The sequence below is a fragment of the Camelus bactrianus genome, chromosome 4 (genome assembly GCF_048773025.1).
Source record: "Camelus bactrianus isolate YW-2024 breed Bactrian camel chromosome 4, ASM4877302v1, whole genome shotgun sequence".
In the NCBI taxonomy this organism is placed as follows: domain Eukaryota; kingdom Metazoa; phylum Chordata; class Mammalia; order Artiodactyla; family Camelidae; genus Camelus; species Camelus bactrianus.
Window position 1 is genome coordinate 80,377,602 of NC_133542.1, and position 21,663 is coordinate 80,399,264.

Sequence of the window (21,663 nt, forward strand, 5' to 3'; positions counted from 1 at the left end):
CACTCAGGAAGAGCACAGAGGACCTGACATCTCGCCTCCGCAGTTGTAAACCCTGCCCCAAATCTCAAGGCATCGGACAGAGTGCAGCCACCACAATAATGAGATGTTCCCATCTCTTCACTCACTCCTGTTGGTTCACTTACGTGCTGAGCATCTACTGGGTCACAGGACATGACACACAGGATGGCCGATGGGACAGGCTTGGTACTTCCCCCTGGATCCTGTTCAATCTGATGGAAGAATGATCACTCATAAACGGTTTCTCAAAAGGATACATAGACAGGAGACAAACTGCAGAGTGAATCAAATTTTAAAATATAAATGAAGATCCCCCAATCTCCCCGCCTAAGATTAACAGCATAAAGAAAATAGATCTTGCCTTTGATCACCAAGGATGTGGTCACCCTCTCTCAGGAGGAAAGGAGAGTTAATCTTTGAGCAGGACACAGAAGTGCTCCATCGAATTGGACCAGGACCTCTGCATTCATTCAGCAAATCTGTATAAGCTCCTACTACTTATGGGAATCTAGTAACTATACCCATTCCCAAGGCCCTTGGGCTTTATTAGTCAACAAAATAGACACGACTCCCCATCACTGGGGGCTCAGAGTTTTAGCAGAGAAAACAGGCAACATGATGGGGGTAGCAAGAGCTTGGGGAAAAATAAGAGTGATATGAGCAAACTCAGGTGATGGTGGTGGGGTGGGAGGCAGGCAGGAGGGAATAAGGCAATCCTGGCAGATCTCAAGGAGTAATGAACTTGAAGCAGAATAGATCCGGAGGAAGAAGGAAGAGCCGGAGCCAGAGGCCCCCAGAGTGATGTGGAGAGTGTGGGCGGAGAGGCAGAGCAGGCCGGGTCCTCGAAGACTTTGGGACGACTTTGGCTCCTAATGGAATGGTGACCCTTTTAGTGAGTTTTGATGGGATGGGTGATGTCCAATTTATGCTTTTGTTTTGGGTTTTCTTGGGAGGAGGTTAATTTATTTATTTTAGTGAAGGTGCTGAGGTTTGAACCCAGGATCTCATGCATGCTAAGCATGCACTGTATCACTGAGCTACACCCACCCCCTCAAATGTATGCTTTTATAGGCTCCCTCTGACTCTGTGTGGATGAGATTGTAGAAAAGCAAAGATGGAAGAAGTAGGCTAATTGGTGTCCAACAAGGGGTTGAAGGAGGCTCCTAGGAGGGTGGGGAACAGGGAGTACGTGGTTAATGAATTCAGAGTAGCTAGAAATTTCTAACAAGCTGGATTTGCTGTCTGTGTGTGTAAGAGAAAGAGAGAGAAAGAACATGGTTCCAACATCTGGACCTGGAAAATGGGATGGATGTCCTCTCCATCCACAGGGGATGGGACAAGTTGGGGCTGAGCAGGTGGAAAGGGGCTGGAATCAGCTCAGTTCTTCAATGTCATGATTAAGGAGTCTATTAGATATTGCCACAGAAATGCCTAATAGGTAGAGGAGTCTGGTTTTTTTTTCTTTCTTTTTAACATTAAAAAATATAATTTAAATGTATTAATTTTATTATGTGAATGGATTTGGAATTTTATTTCATGCCAAGGTATATGTTATAATAGCCAAATGGAAAATATATCAGAAAAGGGGAGAAATGAGGGCTTTCACAAAAACTGACTGTCCGTAACGTAGGTAAAATTTCAACGAAACAGTCTTCAGTGCAAAAACCTCATCTTGGTGTTACATAAAATTAAATGAAAAAGGACTATGTTGATGTATCATTATTTCATGTTACATAATAGCCCCAAACAAACACACTGTTTAACTATGAGGCTTGTAGAAATACTATTCACTTTATTGACATAAATACAGAAATGCAGAAAGGTTCTAAGTTAGAATAAGCATTTTAGTGGAAATAATAGAGATCTGAGCATTTCACATGATATGTATGGACTGATTCAAAATTTGGAAAAGTAATTTACACAGTAGAACATATGTATGAATGTGAAAGCAAGATGAATGAAAGAAAAAGAATATGAGTATCAGGGAGAGAGTTCCAAATGGAAAAGGCCAATCAGGGAGTTTTGGACAAATCGAGAAATTGATGGCATGTCAATTTCCAAGTCTGGTTGCTTCCACCAAAAGTATAGCAGTGAGATAGAGGAGAGACCCAGGACCCAACTCCGAGGCACATTCGCAGTAAATATTTGGAAAAAAGAGGAGACGTTGGCAAAAGACCAGCCAGTGGATCGAAAGCAGAGCGATGGGCTGGAGGCCAAGTGAAGCAGGAACACGGGGGAGGAGAAATGGAAGAGCCGGGTCAAATGCTGCCAAAGGGCCATGCATGATGAAGACTAAAAACTGACCACTATATTTAGCAACGTGGGGTCACTGATGGCCTTGACAGAGCAGTTTCCATAGAGCGAGGGATCAGGGGAAAAGCCAGAGTGGGTGCAAAAGGGAATGGCTCAAGAGAATATGCAGACAGTGAGTTTAAACGACTCATTAAAGATTTGCTGCAAAGACATGGGGTGGCAATTGGTGGGGGTCAATTAGAGTCAAGGAGTGCTGTTTGTTTCTTTTAAGAGGATGGACTTTTATATACTGATAGGAGCCAACTAGCAGGAGAACAAAATAGATGAGGTAGTGACAGAGAGGATGGATGTGGGAGTGACAGCCCGGAGAAGATTGTATGGATGGGCCCCCTGGTGACTTTTGGATGACCTGGCTTTCGATGTCACCTGTAATAAGAGGTGGGGCAGCGAGAGTGTAGTCACAGACATCAGAAGGCGAGCGGATGTGCTGGGAGTTGCTGGTGAAAGTTCTCTTCTGTTGGCTTCAGTTTGCTTGGTCAAAGTAGAAAAGTAAACTTACCAGCTGAGGGACGAGAAGGAAGAGTTACTGGAGTCATGAGCAGAAGATACAAAAGAGACTTCAGGGACAATGGGACAGTGAAAAGAGCAGAGGGAGACGGGGGGAGTGTGCTCCCAGAAAGTTACGTTTTATCTTTGGGGTCCCCAAGTGTTGGATGTGTGATTGCCCTTCCTGCTGTCTACGAAATAAAAATTGAGTATGGTTCAGGGAAAATGCTATTTCATTCTAAGAGGCTGCCTGTTTCTCAGGAACGGTCATCTTAAACTGCAAACACTACAAAAATGTTGAAAAGAAGAACTTGTGTACCCAATGACCCACTATTTTCTATAAATTTGGTTGCTATTTAGTTCCCCTATCAGTACCACAGAACCGATACTGCCTAGGATGGAGATACATCGATGCTTAAATGGAAATGAAATCTGTATCTTTCTCCTAAACTCCATGGCTTCCTTAACATCCCATTCCCCTTGGAATTTAGGGGTGTCCGGTATAAGAAATAAGAAACAGTTTGAGAAAATCCCGGCTCAGAATTACACAGCACAACCTCAGCTCAGAAGTATACAGCCATAAAAATGTTTAGAAGCAAAACTCCATAACTACTCTTAAAGAATTTTGCAAACCTGGGCCTGCCCAGATGTTTCCAAACTGGAAAGGTACTCCAATCAGTTGACCGGTACGGGAACCAGAGGCTGGTCAGCCTTTTCTGTAAAAGCCAGAGAGTAAATATTTTCAGTTTTGCAGATCATTTTGTTGTAACCATGCAGGTCTGCAATAAGAAAGCGAAGAGCACTGGGAGACACGAAACAAATGGGCATGCCCACACCCTCCCTTCCACTCAGGGCAGCTTCTCTGTGGTGGGGAGCTTTGCCACAATGACTTGTTTCTTTGTTTCCATTGGTTTCTTTGTTTCCACCTTACTGCTCAATCTCAGAACTTCAAGTGAGCCTGGTCCTTCAGCATCCATGCAGCAAGAAGGCTGAGCGGGGGTGGGGATCCCACCTGACAGAGAAGAGAGATGGCTTGTCACCATGACATGAGACAATCACACCTTCCGGGGTGAAAGGGAACAAAGATAAGGGAGGGGCACAGCAGTGGGACCCCTGGGTCACCTGCCAGGCTTGCTCTCCCTCCACGGCCACCCTGGGGGCCTGGGTGGTGTTGGAACTCAGCTACAGTGATTAGGCTGAGGGGACTCAGGATAAAGGACCCTCCGTCTCCACACCGGGTTCCAAACGCAGCCTCTCTAAGTCTACCCTCTGAATTTCTGGAACTCAGCTGGAAGAATACATGATCAGGCCAGACCCAGAGCCCAAGCCAAACACGACAAGGGTCACGTGGGGTTGTAACCCCGTGCTCAGCGGTCGGGGTCTCCTTGCAAATCTGCAGAAATCCCTGTTCTGCCTCATTCCTGGGAGAAACCCCACATCTCTTCCTGCTCTGTCTGTTCTTCTCTTGAGGCTATTGTCCTGGAGGGATGCAGAGTCCTTGAACCTGGCCCTCCAAACTTACATAAGCAGCCTGTTCAATAAAACAAATTATGCACTTCTTCACATTTGCCAGTTTTTTGATTCCAGAAAGGCTGCGGGACTCTTTCTCACTGTCTCCTGTGCCCCCACCACTTGGTGGCCCTCTCCTCATGGAAACACGATTTCCCACAACTGCACCCTGCCTCCCAGCTTGTCAGAGGGGAGTGACCCACAAAGACACAGGTGTTTGTGAGGATCCTGTCCCCCAGCAGAAAGCCTACTCCTGGAGCCACTGACAGGGATCTGGCCTCCTGAGCCGCTCAGCTCTAATTGAAAGCCTAAACTGGGGACCCCGAACATTGCTGACTGACTTTCTGAGTCACCTGGGCTGGAAGGGCCTGATTTTTCTTTCCAGGAATGGATGTAGCGCAGCCTCCATTTTCAGGGCTGACATTCATGACGTATCTAGTTCCCCCAAATGCACCCCAGGAAGGAAAGGCCCTTCCATCCCACTGGTTAGAAACCCAGCCCAGGGGAGTTCCGAAGCACTGCATTGCTGTCAGGTCCAGCACCCCTGCAGAGTGGCCCCTGGCCCTGAATGAGCCCCTTCCCTGGGCCTTCCCTGCCTCGACATGACCACACCCCAGGTGGTGCTGGGGAAGGCAGGGAGTGCAGTGAGGGGAGGGGGTAAGCAGAGCCCCTTGCTCTGGAGTGAGGAGACCACAGAGAAAGGCACACACCACCCCGACCCTATACCCCAAACTCTTAGCCCCGCCAACACAGGGGCCGCTCTGCGCCCTCTCACCGTGGCTCTCCTGTGAGACTGCACCCAACCCGACATCTGGCACCCAAGCCCTACCTCCCCTCTTATGACAGATCCCGTCTTCTTGGAAACTGCCTAGCAGCGCGTATTCAAGGCCGGCAGCGGGCCTGGAGGATCTGCACTTCAGGTGCCCTACCTGGCCAGCCGTGCGTGCCTGGGCTCAGTCCTCTATCTTGCCCACCGGTAGCCTGGGTCCACGTCCGGTGCAAGCGGAGGCCACGGAGCCCAGGCTGATCCCCACACACGGACAGGTGAGGGTGCCCCCGCCTCGCTGCCCCGCTGTCCCGCCCACTGGTGGCAGCAACGCCCAACCTCCGGCCGGCGCCACATGCAGGTCAGGACTTCCGCGCGGCCCTGCCCTCCCCGGCCCCGCCCAGCTGTCCCATAAGCCTCCCACCACCCCCGTCCTGGCTGCGCCCTGGCTCCCATTGGCTCCGCAAGTTATGCCCTCGCACAACTAGACTCGGGAGGACGCACGACGCAAGCGCTAGGGGAGGGCCCCGCGGAGTTGCCATGGTTACAGGCGCCACGCTCTGCGCGGGGCGGCGTGCGCTTCTGGGGCGGGTAGCGGGCTCCGGAAGTGTGCAGCTGCCCGGGACCATGGCGGTGCTTGCTGCTGGGGATGGCGGCTTGCTCGGCCGGGCGACTAGTTCTGGCCTGGTCAGTCGGCGGCCGACATCCTGTCTGGGGTGGCGTCCCACAGACGGTAAACGTACGTCCGCGCCGTCGGTGGGGCCGGCGGACATGAACCGGGGTGGGATCGGGGTTGGGGCGGTGGCCGGGGAGGGCTGTGCTGCCGGGGAGCGTGTTGGGGCGGGGCGGGGCAGGGCTTGGGCACAGCCTCAAGCTTTCCTCCCACTCAGGCCCTGGGGCTGGGGCCGCGAGTCTGGGTCGCCCTTGGTGGCCGCGGCCTCCCAGAACCCCCCGGGAAGGGCAGGCAGAGGACCCATCTTAGATGAAGCGGGGCCTTACCCGGGTTTTGAAGAGCCCCAGAATCAGATGTTGGAATGGGGTGGCTTATCAGTCTTGTTTCTCTGCAGGGAAATTTCAGTTCCATCCAGATGTTGGTTCCTTCAGTCAACCTCAGGAATAAGACACAAGGGTCAGTGCCGATAAGCAGTTATCTAAGGCTTGACTCAAAATAAACTATGCGGGGTTTAGGGATGGTAGATGGGACCCTCCCTCTTGAAGTTAGCAGTCTTCTGGGATTAGAGGCCCCAGTTGAGGATTACATCCTCATCTGCAGTAATGGAGTTTGTGAGAAACACACAGAGAAGGGAGGGGTGTGGTGGCGGTAACTCATTACAGAATCCAGGACCCTTGCCTGGCTCTTGTGTAGAAGAGTCTAGCCTTGGATAGGGCAACAGTTATCAAAGTGTATCCAAGGCCCCTGAGGTGCAAGACCATTTTCATAGAAACGCCGGGATGTCACCTGCCTTTTGCACACTCTTGCTCTCCCGAGTTCCTGCGGGGTTTTCCAGGGAAAACCTGGCCTGCGATATCACAAAACAGGGAATGCAGAGGCAGATAGGAGAATTCAGCTCTCACCAGTCCAAAAGAGATTTGCAGAAATTAAAATCACTGCTATTCTTCTCACTAATGATTTTTTCTTTTGAAAAATAGAATTATATTTTGTTTAAGAGTATTAATGGTAACATACAGTAGATTGTTAATATTTTTAAGTGAATTCATACACTTTTTCTAACTTCTTGTTTAACTTCTAACACAGGAAATATTGATAGATTAAACTCACATAAATAGCAGCCTTTTGGAGTTCTCAGTAATTGTTAAGAGTGTATAGGGTTCTGTAGAACAAGAAGTTTGAGAGCCCCTGGAGAACGGGTGCTCAGATGCTAGTCGGGTGCTTAGTGGTGTTAGACGGATGCCAAGATGTCTTCCGCAACTGCTCCCGGACTTGAAGTAATTGGCCACATGGAGATGGGTGGGCAGTGCCTCCACTTTACAAACCAGAAGCTGCTGAATGTGTCTGGAGTCTAGGCCATGGGCTGTGCAGGGATTCCCGTTGTATCTGTTCTATCTAAGCCTGGATTCCTGTGCAGAGGCCTGGCCCTGAAGACCCGCTCTCCTTTGCTCCCTGCCAGGTACCTTCTGTGTGACTTCAACCCTCCAGAGGGCTTCAACCTCCGTAGGAACGTCTGCATCCACATTGCCTTCCTCCTGAAGACCCTGCTGAAGATGGAAGAGCCGGTACTGGTGCAATTCCCTTGGGGCCACCTCTACCACTGGCAGAGCCCCGATCCCTGGTCCGACTCCTTTGACCTCCCAAGTCTCAACAGAAACATCCCTGACATTGAGTACGAGCAGTTCATTGCAGGTGAGGTGGTGGTCATTTAACTGGGGCCAGGTGGTCTTTGTTCTGGTTCCAATCTGAACATCGGGCCATCTTACTTTGGGCTTGTCGGTCTGCTTAGGGGCCCTGCTCATGTTTCCTACACTGCAGGTGAATTTGGTTTTTCCATAGTTTTTTCGGGAAGTCAATTTGAAGTGTATGAGCTCTATGTCCCCTCCCCTCTGAAAACCCTGGCCTCCTGGTGAGATGGAGCGGTGACAAGGAGGCCACTGCCACAGAGGCCCTTGTCCCAGAAAGAGTCGCTCGCTGTGCAGTCAGGGCTGTTCTTACCTGTAGGAAAACACGATGTGTGTGTAACATGGGCCACGTGCTGGAGAAGATATGTAACTGCCCATCCAGTATAATTTGGTCCTGCTCAAGCTACCCATTTTAAATTTTGTAAGAGGGAAGGTTTCAAGATTTTCTTTGAATAAAGGTATTTAGAGCTTATCAATTTTTTTAAATTGAAATGTGATTGATTTACAATGTTTTGTTAGTTTCAGTTATACAGCTGTTTTGTTAGTTTCAGGTATGCAGCATAGTGATTCAGTTGTACATATACATAGTCTATTCTTTTTCAGGTTCTTTTCCATTATAGGTTGCAAGATACTGAATATTCTTCCCTGTGTTCTACAGTGAATCCTTGTCGTTTGTCTGTTTTACATATAGTAATTTGTATCTGTTAATCCCAAACACCTAAGTTTGTTTTATAAGTCTGTGAGTCTGTTTTTTGTTTTATAGATAAGTCCATTTGTATCATGTTTTTAAAAATTCCACATATAAATGATATCATATGATACTTGTCTTTGTCTAACTTATTTCACTTAGTGAGATAATCTCCATTTCCATCCATGTTGCTGTAAATGGCCTTATTTCCTTCTTTGTTATGACTGAGTAATATTCTGTTATATCTAAATACCACATCTTTATCCAGTCATCTGTCAGTGAATGTTTAGGTTGCTTCTATGTCTTGGCCATTGTAAACAGTGCTCCTGTGAAAATTGGGGTGCAGGTATCTTTTGGAATGAAGGTTCCCTCTGGATATATGCCCAGGAGTGGGATTGCTGGATTAGGTGATAAGTCTTTTTTTTTTTTTTTTTTTTTTGTCTTTTGAGGAATCTCCATACTGTTTTCCACAGTGGCTGCACCAAACTACATTCCCACCCACAATGTAGGAGGGTTTCCTTTTCTCCACAGCCTCTCCGGCATTTATGGTTTGTGGACTTTTGAATGATGGCCATTCTGACTGGTGTGAGATGATAACATTGTAGTTTTGAGTTGCATTTCTCTGATAATTGAACGATATTAAGCATTTTTTATATGCCTATTGGCCATCTGTGTGTCTTCATTGGAGAATTGCTTGTTTAGTTGTTCTGCCCATTTTTGGATTTGGTTGTTTATTTTTTTCTTATTAAGTTGTATGAACTATTTATATAGTCTAGAAATTAAGCCATGGTCAGTCTCATCTTTTGCAAATATATTCTCCCATTCCATAGGTTGTATTTTAGTTTTACTTATGGTTTCTATTGCTGTGCAAAAGTTTATAAGTTTAATTAGGTCTCATTTATTTATTTTGGCTTTTATTTCTGTTGCTTGGGTTGCTTAGATTGCCCTACGAAAACATTGCTGAGATGTATGTCAAATAATGTTTTGCCTATGTTTTCTTGTGAGAAGTTTATAGTGTCGTGTCTAATATTTAAGTCTTTAAGCCATTTTGAGTTTGTTTCTTTTTGGTTTTTTTGCGACTCTATTGTATGCTTTTGATTTGTGCTTACCTTATTCTTCAAATATATCAGCCCATTACTATATCTATTTCCTTTAGACTGATAATCACGTAGGCTCCAGCACATCCTAAGAATAACGAAGAAAAAAAAGAAAGAAAAAAATCTACATATTCTTGCTCCCCTCTCCCATTCCCAACTTTTTTTATTTTGATGTCCTTTTTCATTTTTACATCTTTATGTTTATTCTCTTGCAACTCGTTATTGCATTTCCAACTATGGTTTTCCTGTTTCTATAGCATCCTGCTTCCTTTCTGTTTAGAATAGAACCTTTTAATGTCTCTGTTAGGTTCAATATTGCTGAGTTATCTCACCTCCCCCTCCCCCCTTCCCCCCAGGCCTCTGAATCCTCAGTCCAGGGAAGCTAAACCATTGTAGCCTTCATCGGTTCTGGGAAAGCAATCTTCAGAGTGGGAAAAGACATTGAAAAATAATATTCTGTGAGTTGCATTCTACCCTTGCCCAGAGATGAGAAACATCTGAAGGTGGAGGAAAACAGTTGGAGGTGGGGAACACAAAGTGTTTTCTCTTTTTGCTACTGAAGAAATGATTGCTTTTGTAATTAGTGATGATGCCCTTTAAATTGGTGAGATCGAGATTCCACAGCTTCAGCGCCTGTGAATAACCAGCTGGGAGAAAGCTCTCTAGGGCCCCTGCAGTGGGAAAGGCAGCCCCTCTGAGCACCTGTTGTTCTGTATTCTTCCTGCCTCCACACGGGTTCCCTAGGCACCGTGCAGGACGATGCAGTTACCCAAGGTGGAGGACGGGGAGACCCCTGCTGTGTGGCGAGCCACAGAAGCCCACACTTGAAGGACAAAATGTAGAGTAGTGGGGCGGTCATAGGAACAGGGGATGGTTGAGACCCAGGATGGTGTCCTGGAGTCCATCAGCCAAGGCTGGTGGGGCAGATGGGGCCCTGGGGCATGGGCAGTCCTTGAGGGATCTGAAGCAAAGATAGGAACCAAGAGACTGGATTCGTGTGGGGGTACGGCACCCCTTGGAGGCTGCGGGGCAGCTCAGTGGGCCCAGGGGGAGCGGGCACTTCCCCAAAGCTGGGTTGACAGGTCACAACCAACTCACTGGGGACCGAGAGGCACTGAGTCATTTTTAACTTTTTGTCCCTCTTCCTGGAAAAGAAACTGCTGCCTGTTAAATAGCCTGTGTCGTTAGTGAGAATTAAAGACATGAAGCAAGATTGCCTCAAAAGTCATCCATTGTGTAGTTGTTAATAAGGGTCAAATGAAAACTTGAATAGATGAAATGAAGCATTCATCAGAGGATTTGAAACTCCTTTAAAATAAAAATTCTTGCTGCCTTTGTTCTTCATTTCAGGGTTCACTTGGTGATAATAATCATAACCAAAGCAACAGCAAACCCTTACAGTACTCTGTCCTGCTGTTCCAGGAACGCTGTGTTCATGACAACCCAATGAGTTGGCACCACTATGAGTTCCACTTTAAAGGTAAGGACATTCATTAATCACACGGCTAATAAATGGCAGAGCTGGGACTTGAACCCGAGCTCTCTGGCCCCAGAGACCCCTCTCAGCCCCTTCACTGCAGCTCATCACTTGGCATGCCCGACACAGGCCAGCATTTACGAGCAGCGTGACCTTGGCCAAGGCTGCTTCACTGCTTGGTCTCTGATTCCTCATCTGTAGAATGGGGGTGTGGGCAGTGAACTCTGTGAGCTCAGTGGTCACTTCCTCCAGCTCTGCAATTCTACTGCTTTGAGTTAGTATAGTAAGTATCCGAGCCCCTACATGGCCCACACATGGGCTGGCGCTTTGCTAGGCCCTGGGTTACGGAGCAAAGTAAGATCCGCCTGCTCCTCCGAGGAGCCTGTGTCCCTCCACGGCAAACAGCTGCGAGGCCCAGGCTCCCTGGCTGGCGGTCGGGGGCTGGGCAGGAAAGTCTGATAAGAGAAGATGGAGGCAGAGCCCCTCCGGGAACAGTGGTGGCCACACAGCTCTCAGGAGCGAGAGCCTCTGTCCAGGCTGCTGAGAGGGGGATCCTCATGAGGCCAGTAGTCCCCCCAACCTAAGCCCTCAGGACAAAGATCCAGCCATCCCTGCAGTGTCACCATAGAGCCAGTCCATCCTCATCACTGTGCCTCTGTGCTCCTTTGTCCTCGGGCCTCTCTTCCCCCTACACCCAGAAGACTCTTCTCCCTCTCTTCTCTGAGTGCCCCCTCACTTCACCCGTGGTCCCTGCTTCCTGGGCCACCATCACTGGAGTTGACGCTTTGCACCTTCACAAACCCCGTTTGATCAGGAGCCTGGGTTGGCCTCCTTGTGCTCACTTTCCACCTTCAGATGATTGCTCCTCCCCTCGTGGGAGCACATGGAAAACCCAGATCCTTTCCTAGCAGTGCCTGCCACCCTGGCCTCCCTGCTCATCTGCCTCAGTCAGGAGCACCTGGACCACCAGCTCTGTATTGCCTCGCCTCCTACCATCAAGACGTCAAAGTTCATTCTCCTTCCACCACCCAGTATGGTCATTGTAGAGTCTTCTTCTCCATCAGCCTGAGCCAGCCACCCCCCATTCACCCTACCCCCGGGCTCATACCCGGGCGTGTCTCCACCCCAGGTCCAGCCTCTCTCCTTTAAGTGCCCACCTCTAGCCGTCCAGCTTCTTCTCCACCAGCCTCCCTGGCCCTCCTTCACCCTCACTGGGGCATCATGCGCTGACTCCTCTGCTTTCCTGCCTGTCCACGTTCCTCTTACTTCCACTTCCCCACCTTCCAGCTCTGCATCCACAGTCAGCACTCTCTTTATGACAGACAAAACCCCCTTGAGCCTTGACCTTTTCAGTTCCTCACCAGGCCGACTTCCATCTCGGTTCACCCAGCTCTACTTGTTCTGAGCCTGCAGGCAGCAGGCTCTCCCAGCACAGATTTCCAAGACTACAAATCAATGCCCACCATGTTGCCGCTGCCAGGCAATCCTCCAGGATTTCTATAGTGAGCACATTTCCCCACTTATCACTCAGTTATGTCAACATTCTCTGCTCTCTGCACACCTCTAACCTTCCCTCTTTCTCTTCCCTGACTCCCAGCAGATGGTCATGCCTCCTGCTTCAGAGAGAATGACATGTCACTGGAAAGGAACTCGCTCACCTACAGCAAATCTGCTCACCTCACCTTTTATCTGTCCCTTTCCCACCTGAACTCTAGCTGTAGTTGTTCTTAATTCAGTGAGTTTAGTTGACATATATACACACAGTTAAAAGCATAGCACACTATCGGCTACCTTCTAGGGGTTACTTTTTCAATTTAACATGGAGTGTGTGATTCATCCACTTCATTGCATGTACCTGCAGTTCATTTGTTTTAACTGATCTTAAATGTTGTGTGTGTGAAAGTAACACAAGGCAAGGGTAAGCCAGGATTCAGGATGCTGGTTACTTCCTGTGAGAAGAGGCCAAGAGCAGGATAGGTAAAGAGGACCCAGTATGTCACTGTCAATATTCCTGTTATGATGCTGGGTGATAGGTTCATAACTGTGTCTTATAATATTAATTTTAATACATAAATACTTCTGACAGGCAAATAAGATGAGAATGTGTCATGAACCAAGACATACAATGGGTAATATTACATCATTATTGATATGTAATCTTGTTATATTATATATTAATCATTATCTTACATTATTTGTTATGGGTTATATATTATATAGATGCATGAATAATATATTATGTATATAAACACCTATATATGTATTATATACTATCTGCTAATAAATAAACAGAAGATAATATGCTAGTATATCTTCTATTATGTATTATTTAATAAATAATAACACACTCTATCCTGTTATATGACATGGAACATAATCTTTAATAAAATAATAAATCTGTCAATATATATTGGTAATTAATAAAATTAAAAAAAAACAGCGCGCAGCTTTTAACGCCGACACCGCTCCAGCTGTCACTGTGATTTCTCTTCCCTTTCATGGCCGAGGTCCTCACAGTGCTATCCGTTCCCCCTTTCATCTCCTTATCCTGAACCTTCCTCCTCCTCCCATCCCATGCTGCCTTCTGCCCCGTGGCCCCTCTAGTCTCCAGCGGCTTCTGGGGCACTGATCTGCGGGCACGGTCTCAGGCCCCAGCTCACCTGCCTGTCCGCCGCCTCTGCCACCGCTGGTGGGGGCGGGGCGGGGGTCAGAGTGCACCCCTTGTCCTGGAAGAGAACACAGCACAGACTGTGACCAGCAGCAGGTGTGGCCGGGAACTGCAGGACTTGGGGGAGAGCCAGACTGTCTGCATCCAGACCTGGGGCACTTGGAGTGTGAAGAAGCCCCGTCCTCACTGCCCCTGAAGTGAGGAAAACACCCTCAGGTGAGTTAAAGTGCTTATGACCTAGGTCTGTTGGCTGGAATGGACAAACGGGCCCCTAAGGGGAGGGTAGTTGACGTTCCAGGCCCCACCAAAGCCCTAAGGGCTGGCGGGGAACCAGGCTGGACGCTCCACTGGACCCAGTGCCCCCTCGGGGGTGGGGCCTTCGGGAACAAGCAGAAAGCCCTCTGTCTCTGGGGGGGGAACGGGGCAGTGTGGGAGCATCCCTGCAGCGAGTCAAGTGAAGTCAGGGCCTGTGGGATCCATTTGTATGGCCACATCGAGCCTCAGCAGAAGCCACAGCAGGAGTGGATTCCTGTCTCTCCAGCTGTCATCCTCGTGTCTGAGTGCCAGGCTTCAGACCCGATCCCCTGGGGCGCTAGGACAGTTATAGACAGAGGCGGCTCAGGGAGGCCTCAGGAGGGCGGTACTGGCCTTGCTGCCAACACGATTACATGAAGATCAAACAATCCATCGATGGGAAGAAAATAAGAACCATGGTCACCTCTGGACCCCAAGCTTAGACGTGGTGCATGGGGGACATTTATCGACAATTCAGCGAGGTTCTGGCCAGAGCTAGAGGCCAGGGCAGCAAGCCGGGAGTGACCCTGAGGAGCATCATTGTGCAGAGGCTGGACTGGGTGTCTGCAGGCTCCTCCCAGGAGAAGCCTCAGAGTTTGGGAGGTGGCTAACATGGTTCCTTCATGTCACCAGCAAGTGGTGCCACCTGTGGAAAATCAGCTGTGATCCTGAGATGGGTCAGCCCTGGGTGATGTGATAAAGGCTCCTACAAGAGGGGCCGCCAGATGGACAGTGAACCAACCAACAGGCTGATGAGATTCCCACCTGTGTTTATCGTGCTTTCGTAGCCAAGAATGAGGAGAGAGTTGAATGGCTCACCATGAATATTTTAACAACTTTAGAGAGTTCCATGTCTCACTGCATTTAAGTGTCACCTGGAAGAATTCAAGCAGTGTCTAGACCCAGGGGAGGCAAACGGCCTCTCGGTTCCTCTTCAACCTGGCAAACCCAGCAGCCCTCTATGGCCAGACCTTGGCAAGTGCCTTCCCTTGTTATAACAAAACCCTTCCCCCGCACGCCTGTGGTAAGCTTTTGTTTTTTTTAATTAATGGGAATGAAGGTACCTTACAGCCTCCACAGACTTTTCCTTAGGGCTTCTCTCCTTAGACCCGGGCCCCCCGCTGCCCTGGGTCCTGCACTGCAGAAGGTTCCCCTGGCCCTGACACTTCCTCTGGCCACGCCCTCCATCGGGTGGAGTCAGCAAGGCCAAGGGGGCATGGTCATTGGCTCCATCCCATGCTCTAGAAACCCAGGACGCCGAATGCCCTGCCTCAGCAGCCCCTGACCCATTTCTAGTGCCTGCACCGGCTCTCCCCGGAGTTCAGATTCCCAGGACTCACAGAGAGGCCAAAGGGCAGCTGTTTGCATGGAGGTTATAGGCAGAGCCCGGACGTGAAATCTGAGTGTCCCCCTGTGCACATCCAAGGCCACTTATGGCAAGGGATGGACCCAGCATTGGGAAGAAAAGGGTCAGGCTAGTGATCAGAGTCTGGGAATCAGCTCTCCCCACACGCTCACTTTCTTTGCAGGACTCCCCTGAGTCTGGTTGTTCTAATTTTGAACCTGGCCTTCCCCTTTATAATGAATATATATTTGTAAAGGCAGGACTTTAGAACCTACTGCACTTAAAATGTTTAGATATATAGAATGTGAGCTCCCAGGTATGCTCTGGCCCTGCACTTCCAAGGGTCCAGGGCATTTATGTTGGCTCTACTGAGACTGTAAGTGGCAAAGACCATCTCCAGAGAGGAGGGGCTCCTGCTTCACGGTCCGAAGTCAGGATCTTCTGAGCGGATAAAACAATGGACACTGAGACCCTCAATTGTAAATTGATTTAGAATAACGCCAAAGGTGTGTATGACGTGTGTGTGCGCACGCACGCACCTGGGGAATTGTGTGGTACATGACTGTGAGTGTGTGTGTGGCTGTGCGCGCACGCGCCTGGGGATGTGTGTGGTTGTGTGTATGCTATGTGTGTGTGTGGTACATGAGTCCATGTACGTGTGTGTGTAGGGAATGTATGTGGGCCAGAGTCAGTGCGTCTGCACGTGTGTTTGTGTGTATGTACATGCATTAGTTTTAACAGTAGAAGCTGTCCTTTAGAATTATGAAGTAGTAAAATTTGTATGATGTCTTTTGCTGTATAATTCAAAATTAAAAAATTCTTCAGTCACTAGAAATTTATTCCCCCCCGATTCTGACTTTATTTTTCCATATTGATATGTCTTCATTTTACTGATGAAGAAACTTAGCTTAGAGATGTTAACTGACTCAACCAAGGACATGGAGCTCGCGCACCCAGGGCCAGGACGCAGTCCAAGCCACGCTGCTCCAGAGGCCTGGAGCCCTACTCAAGATCACGCGTTGCCTCTTGGCGGGGGAACAGATTCTGATGGGCTGTGGCCAGCGTGCAGGCTGCCCAAACTGGGGACACGGGAAGCCGGGCAGAGAGTACCAGACAGCAGAGAAGAGTGAAGCCCTGCTCAGAAATTAGATAGGTTCCTAGGTCTTGGATGAGTAAGGAGGCTCACTGCTCATCCTTGATCCCTTTGCTGGTGGCCAAAAGGGACCAAGGTCCACGAGAGCACTTCTGGGAGCTGCCTGCCAAAACCTGCAAAATGACTGCTCAGGACTGGCTCTGCAGTAGGAGCAGAGGAAGGAAATGTCACCTCTTGGTGGACATTATTGGTGATGGCAGTAGGAGGCCTAGCAGCCTCGGTGTAGTGGTGGCAGGGCAGGGTCCTAGTGGATGATCGTTTTCACCTCTCTTAAAAATCATTGCTTCATATATTGTATCCATTTTGTGGTTTATTTTAGGGTGGTAAATATGGTCTCTGTTACTCCATATTAGCTGGATTGATTAATTTTTTTATTGTTAATTTTCTCTTCAATGATTTGGAAGCTATATTGCCTTTTAATGAAAATTCTCTCTAAATTTTTATAAATCATCTCTAAGTTCATAACTTTATATGTAATTGGACCAGTATTCCTATAACACTATCAAAACTGAAATAACCTATTAGATCCTGTTCCTCAATAATGATAAATTTAGCATATTTTACCTCTCTGCTGTTCCAGATTGTGTGTGTGTGCGTGTGTGTGTGTGTGTGTGTGTGTGTGTTTCTGTATGTGTCCTCCAGTTACTATGTTTAGACAGTTGCTTCCAGTTTGTTATATTAACAATGAAATATAGCTATAAACTTCCTGGATTTCATTGCTCACTACCACTATTTAATACCATGTCTTTCCCACTTTTGAGTTATTTACTTATCGGGATTTTCAAATCAACTGGACACATGATTGGCTAAGTTTTTTCGAGAAGTGGACTTGGAACACTTGCATGTCTATATGAAGCTTTATGTTCTCCTCCTCAACAACTCTCAGGGTGTTGTTGATGGCTCAAGCCTTGTTTTAAAATATGGCATTGTTTTTCATCACCAAAAAAACAAAAAAGTTTTCTTGATTTAAATTGCTGTCTTTTTATGACTGGCTAGTCCTTTCTGGTGGATAGAGATTTACTTAAGCTTCCCCCTTCTTTTCGCCATAACTCGGATTCATTGAGATGCACGTTTTTACCATTTCTCAGATGGGCTTCCGCTTTGACTTCCACTTTAAACCATCACCCCACTCTTTTTCTCCATGCTTATTCCTGAAAAAGTGAGCTCTATCGGATTAAAGGTGGTTCCCGTCAGACATGTGTGGCTCCCTGTCCAAAGGTCCAAATGAAGAGAAAAGGAAAGATTCCTGTTTCTGGTGGTTACATTTTGTCAGCTTAGAGATCTAGTTATCCGTGTGGCTGCGGTGGAATCTGCAATATCTTGGCTCAGAGTTTCCTTTTTCTGGCTTACTAGGGGAGCCGCAATAGCTGGGGTCACGGCGCTGTGGCCGTTGTCAGGATCCCGGGACTGAGGCAGCCCCTCTCCCACCTTGTTATTTTGATCTTGCAAACTGGGTCCCAGCTATGCGAACCCTGCACCTGGCAGCCAGGATCGCCCCCCACGTGACGTGTCCCCAGTTCCTCGGCGTCCCTCACTGCTATCAGCTAGCTCCAGTAAGGGTGCGAGCTGGCTTCCACTGCGGTCTTTCCTCCTTCCTCTCCAGGCAGGCCGTCCTTTCCCACTAGTTGTCCCTATACTTTCTCTCCTGTGCTACATAAGCTGAAGGAATTCCTCAGGGTTTCCAGCAGGTACATGGCGCTCTTCTATGTTTGGACCCCTTCAGTGCTTGTAGTGGAAATTTAGGAGGTGGAAAGGAAGAGCTTGGGGGTTCTCCGTATCTAGGGGCTCCCTATCCAGCAGATTCAACTAACTGTGGTTTGAAAATATTTGTGAAAAACCAGTTTCAAAAAGCAACACTTGAATTTGCCATACATTGACAACTACTTACATAGCATTCATGTTGTATTAGATACAGTGAGTAATCCAGAGATGATTTGAAGATATAGATAAAGTACATGGGAGGGTGCACATAAGTTCCATGCAAGTCCTATGCCATTTTATACAAGAGGCGTCAGCATCCATGGATGTTGACTTCAGGGGGGAGTCCTGGAACCAGTGCCCCATGGTTACCAAGGGATGACTAGAAGTCCAGGCTCCTTATCCCAGCCTGTCAGGTCCCCATGTGGTCTGAAACCTACCTGTACCACACTTCCCTTGTCACTCTCCTCCAGCCCTGGCAGACTGTCCTTCGATTTTTGAACAGGCCACGTTCACTGTGCTTCATATCTGGCCCCTAGAATTACACGTTACTTTCTGAGCATGGCTCTGCTTTCACAAAAAGGGCTGCATTGTCACTAGAGAAGACACTGGAATTTCCTTTAAAAACTGAAAATAGACTTAACTCATGATCCAGCCTTCCCACTCCCGGGCATATGTCAGGAGAAAACTCTAATTCAAAAAGTCACATGCACCTCAATGCTCACAGCAGCACTATTTATAATAGCCAGGACATGGCAAAAACGCAAATGTCCGTCGACAGCTGACTAGATAAAGATGTAGTAGTATATTTATAGAAAGGAATACTACTCAACCATTAAGAAGAACAAAATAATGTCATTTGCAGCAACATAGATGGATGTAGAGATAGTCATTCTAAGTGAAGTAAGCCAGAAAAAGAGAAGAATGCCATATAATATCACTTATATGTGGAATCTAATAAAAGACACAAGTGAACTTAACTACAAAAGTGAAACCGACCCACAGACATAGAGAAACATACTTACGTTTACCAGGTAGAGAAGGGGATGGGAAGGGATAAATATGGTAATTGGAAAAGTGTCCCTCTTGGAGAGTTATGGAAATGTTAGCTATCTTGATTGCGATGATGGTTTTCTGGGTGTAGACATCTTTCAAATTCATCAAATAGTACATATGAAATATGTGTAATTTACTATACAGGAATCGTACCACAATAAATATGCCTGTAAAAAAAAAAAAAAAAAAAGAAAATATTGGCGGCATTGTGTCCTACGTTTTTATGTGCCTTTAGTGAGTGGGTCTTCAATTTTCCGGTCTGCCATATTTTCTGAACCAGAAGTGCCCTCCTTCCCTTTTCTTTGATAAACTGTCAGTGGGTGGCATTTTTTCCCGTTGCTTCAACTGCTCTCTGTCCACTGATTAACTCTCAAATCTTTTCCAGCAAGGACATTTCATTTCACTCCCAGAAATATACTTATAATTGACAAGAGGACATGCCACTGTTTGAAGAAGTAAACCTAGTTCTGAGCGAGTGTAAATTCAAACACACAGAGCTTGAGACTTTTATGGGCTAATCAAGTGGGAATGTTTACTTGTATAAGTGATATTATATGGCATTCTTCTCTTTTTCTGGCTTACTTCACTTAGAATGACTATCTCTACATCCATCTATGTTGCTGCAAATGACATTATTTTGTTCTTCTTAATGGTTGAGTAGTATTCCTTTCTATAAATATACTACTACATCTTTATCTAGTCAGCTGTCGACGGACATTTGCGTTTTTGCCATGTTCTGGCTATTATAAATAGTGCTGCTGTGAGCATTGAGGTGCATGTGACTTTTTGAATTAGAGTTTTCTCCTGACATATGCCCGGGAGTGGGAAGGCTGGATCATGAGTTAAGTCTATTTTCAGTTTTTAAAGGAAATTCCAGTGTCTTCTCTAGTGACAATGCAGCCCTTTTTGTGAAAGCAGAGCCATGCTCAGAAAGTAACGTGTAATTCTAGGGGCCAGATATGAAGCACAGTGAACGTGGCCTGTTCAAAAATCGAAGGACAGTCTGCCAGGGCTGGAGGAGAGTGACAAGGGAAGTGTGGTACAGGTAGGTTTCAGACCACATGGGGACCTGACAGGCTGGGATAAGGAGCCTGGACTTCTAGTCATCCCTTGGTAACCATGGGGCACTGGTTCCAGGACTCCCCCCTGAAGTCAACATCCATGGATGCTGACGCCTCTTGTATAAAATGGCATAGGACTTGCATGGAACTTATGTGCACCCTCCCATGTACTTTATCTATATCTTCAAATCATCTCTGGATTACTCACTGTATCTAATACAACATGAATGCTATGTAAGTAGTTGTCAATGTATGGCAAATTCAAGTGTTGCTTTTTGAAACTGGTTTTTCACAAATATTTTCAAACCACAGTTAGTTGAATCTGCTGGATAGGGAGCCCCTAGATACGGAGAACCCCCAAGCTCTTCCTTTCCACCTCCTAAATTTCCACTACAAGCACTGAAGGGGTCCAAACATAGAAGAGCGCCATGTACCTGCTGGAAACCCTGAGGAATTCCTTCAGCTTATGTAGCACAGGAGAGAAAGTATAGGGACAACTAGTGGGAAAGGACGGCCTGCCTGGAGAGGAAGGAGGAAAGACCGCAGTGGAAGCCAGCTCGCACCCTTACTGGAGCTAGCTGATAGCAGTGAGGGACGCCGAGGAACTGGGGACACGTCACGTGGGGGGCGATCCTGGCTGCCAGGTGCAGGGTTCGCATAGCTGGGACCCAGTTTGCAAGATCAAAATAACAAGGTGGGAGAGGGGCTGCCTCAGTCCCGGGATCCTGACAACGGCCACAGCGCCGTGACCCCAGCTATTGCGGCTCCCCTAGTAAGCCAGAAAAAGGAAACTCTGAGCCAAGATATTGCAGATTCCACCGCAGCCACACGGATAACTAGATCTCTAAGCTGACAAAATGTAACCACCAGAAACAGGAATCTTTCCTTTTCTCTTCATTTGGACCTTTGGACAGGGAGCCACACATGTCTGACGGGAACCACCTTTAATCCGATAGAGCTCACTTTTTCAGGAATAAGCATGGAGAAAAAGAGTGGGGTGATGGTTTAAAGTGGAAGTCAAAGCGGAAGCCCATCTGAGAAATGGTAAAAACGTGCATCTCAATGAATCCGAGTTATGGCGAAAAGAAGGGGGAAGCTTAAGTAAATCTCTATCCACCAGAAAGGACTAGCCAGTCATAAAAAGACAGCAATTTAAATCAAGAAAACTTTTTTGTTTTTTTGGTGATGAAAAACAATGCCATATTTTAAAACAAGGCTTGAGCCATCAACAACACCCTGAGAGTTGTTGAGGAGGAGAACATAAAGCTTCATATAGACATGCAAGTGTTCCAAGTCCACTTCTCGAAAAAACTTAGCCAATCATGTGTCCAGTTGATTTGAAAATCCCGATAAGTAAATAACTCAAAAGTGGGAAAGACATGGTATTAAATAGTGGTAGTGAGCAATGAAATCCAGGAAGTTTATAGCTATATTTCATTGTTAATATAACAAACTGGAAGCAACTGTCTAAACATAGTAACTGGAGGACACATACAGAAACACACACACACACACACACACACACACGCACACACACACAATCTGGAACAGCAGAGAGGTAAAATATGCTAAATTTATCATTATTGAGGAACAGGATCTAATAGGTTATTTCAGTTTTGATAGTGTTATAGGAATACTGGTCCAATTACATATAAAGTTATGAACTTAGAGATGATTTA

General features: G+C 47.1%; 2 protein-coding genes across 36 annotated transcripts in view; one reads left to right on the forward strand and one right to left on the reverse strand.

Annotated features, from left to right (window-relative positions):
- Positions 1-5,481, reverse strand: part of LOC141577530 (uncharacterized) — a 137,826-nt gene extending 132,345 nt beyond the window's left edge. For 15 of the 18 annotated variants that reach the window (XM_074362856.1, XM_074362855.1, XM_074362854.1 and 12 more), the window contains exons 1-5: positions 5,256-5,481; positions 3,744-3,829; positions 3,451-3,533; positions 2,698-2,833; positions 144-230 (exon numbers count right to left, since the gene is read on the reverse strand). In XM_074362856.1, coding sequence (XP_074218957.1) covers positions 144-230; positions 2,698-2,739 — 129 coding nt within the window. In that variant the 5' untranslated portion in view covers positions 2,740-2,833; positions 3,451-3,533; positions 3,744-3,829; positions 5,256-5,481. The remainder of the gene's footprint in view (positions 1-143; positions 231-2,697; positions 2,834-3,450; positions 3,534-3,743; positions 3,830-5,255) is intronic. The other 3 variants (XM_074362872.1, XM_074362873.1, XM_074362874.1) reach the window with 3 other exon arrangements.
- A 77-nt stretch (positions 5,482-5,558) lies between these two features.
- On the forward strand, positions 5,559-13,113 carry LOC141577531 (GDP-fucose protein O-fucosyltransferase 2-like). 18 transcript variants are annotated; one of them, XM_074362889.1, is made up of 6 exons: positions 5,559-5,831; positions 6,160-6,221; positions 7,222-7,454; positions 9,589-9,755; positions 10,655-10,712; positions 12,307-13,113. In XM_074362889.1, exons 1-4 carry the CDS (start codon positions 5,742-5,744, stop codon positions 9,594-9,596), a joined length of 393 nt encoding a protein of 130 aa, XP_074218990.1. In that variant the 5' UTR covers positions 5,559-5,741; the 3' UTR covers positions 9,597-9,755; positions 10,655-10,712; positions 12,307-13,113. The 18 variants fall into 18 exon arrangements, 16 of the variants coding, with proteins under 16 accessions (XP_074218990.1, XP_074218988.1, XP_074218991.1 ...); XM_074362887.1 differs by having other exon boundaries at positions 12,310-13,112; XM_074362890.1 differs by lacking the exon at positions 12,307-13,113 and adding an exon at positions 11,618-12,300.
- The last annotated feature ends 8,550 nt before the right edge of the window (positions 13,114-21,663 follow it).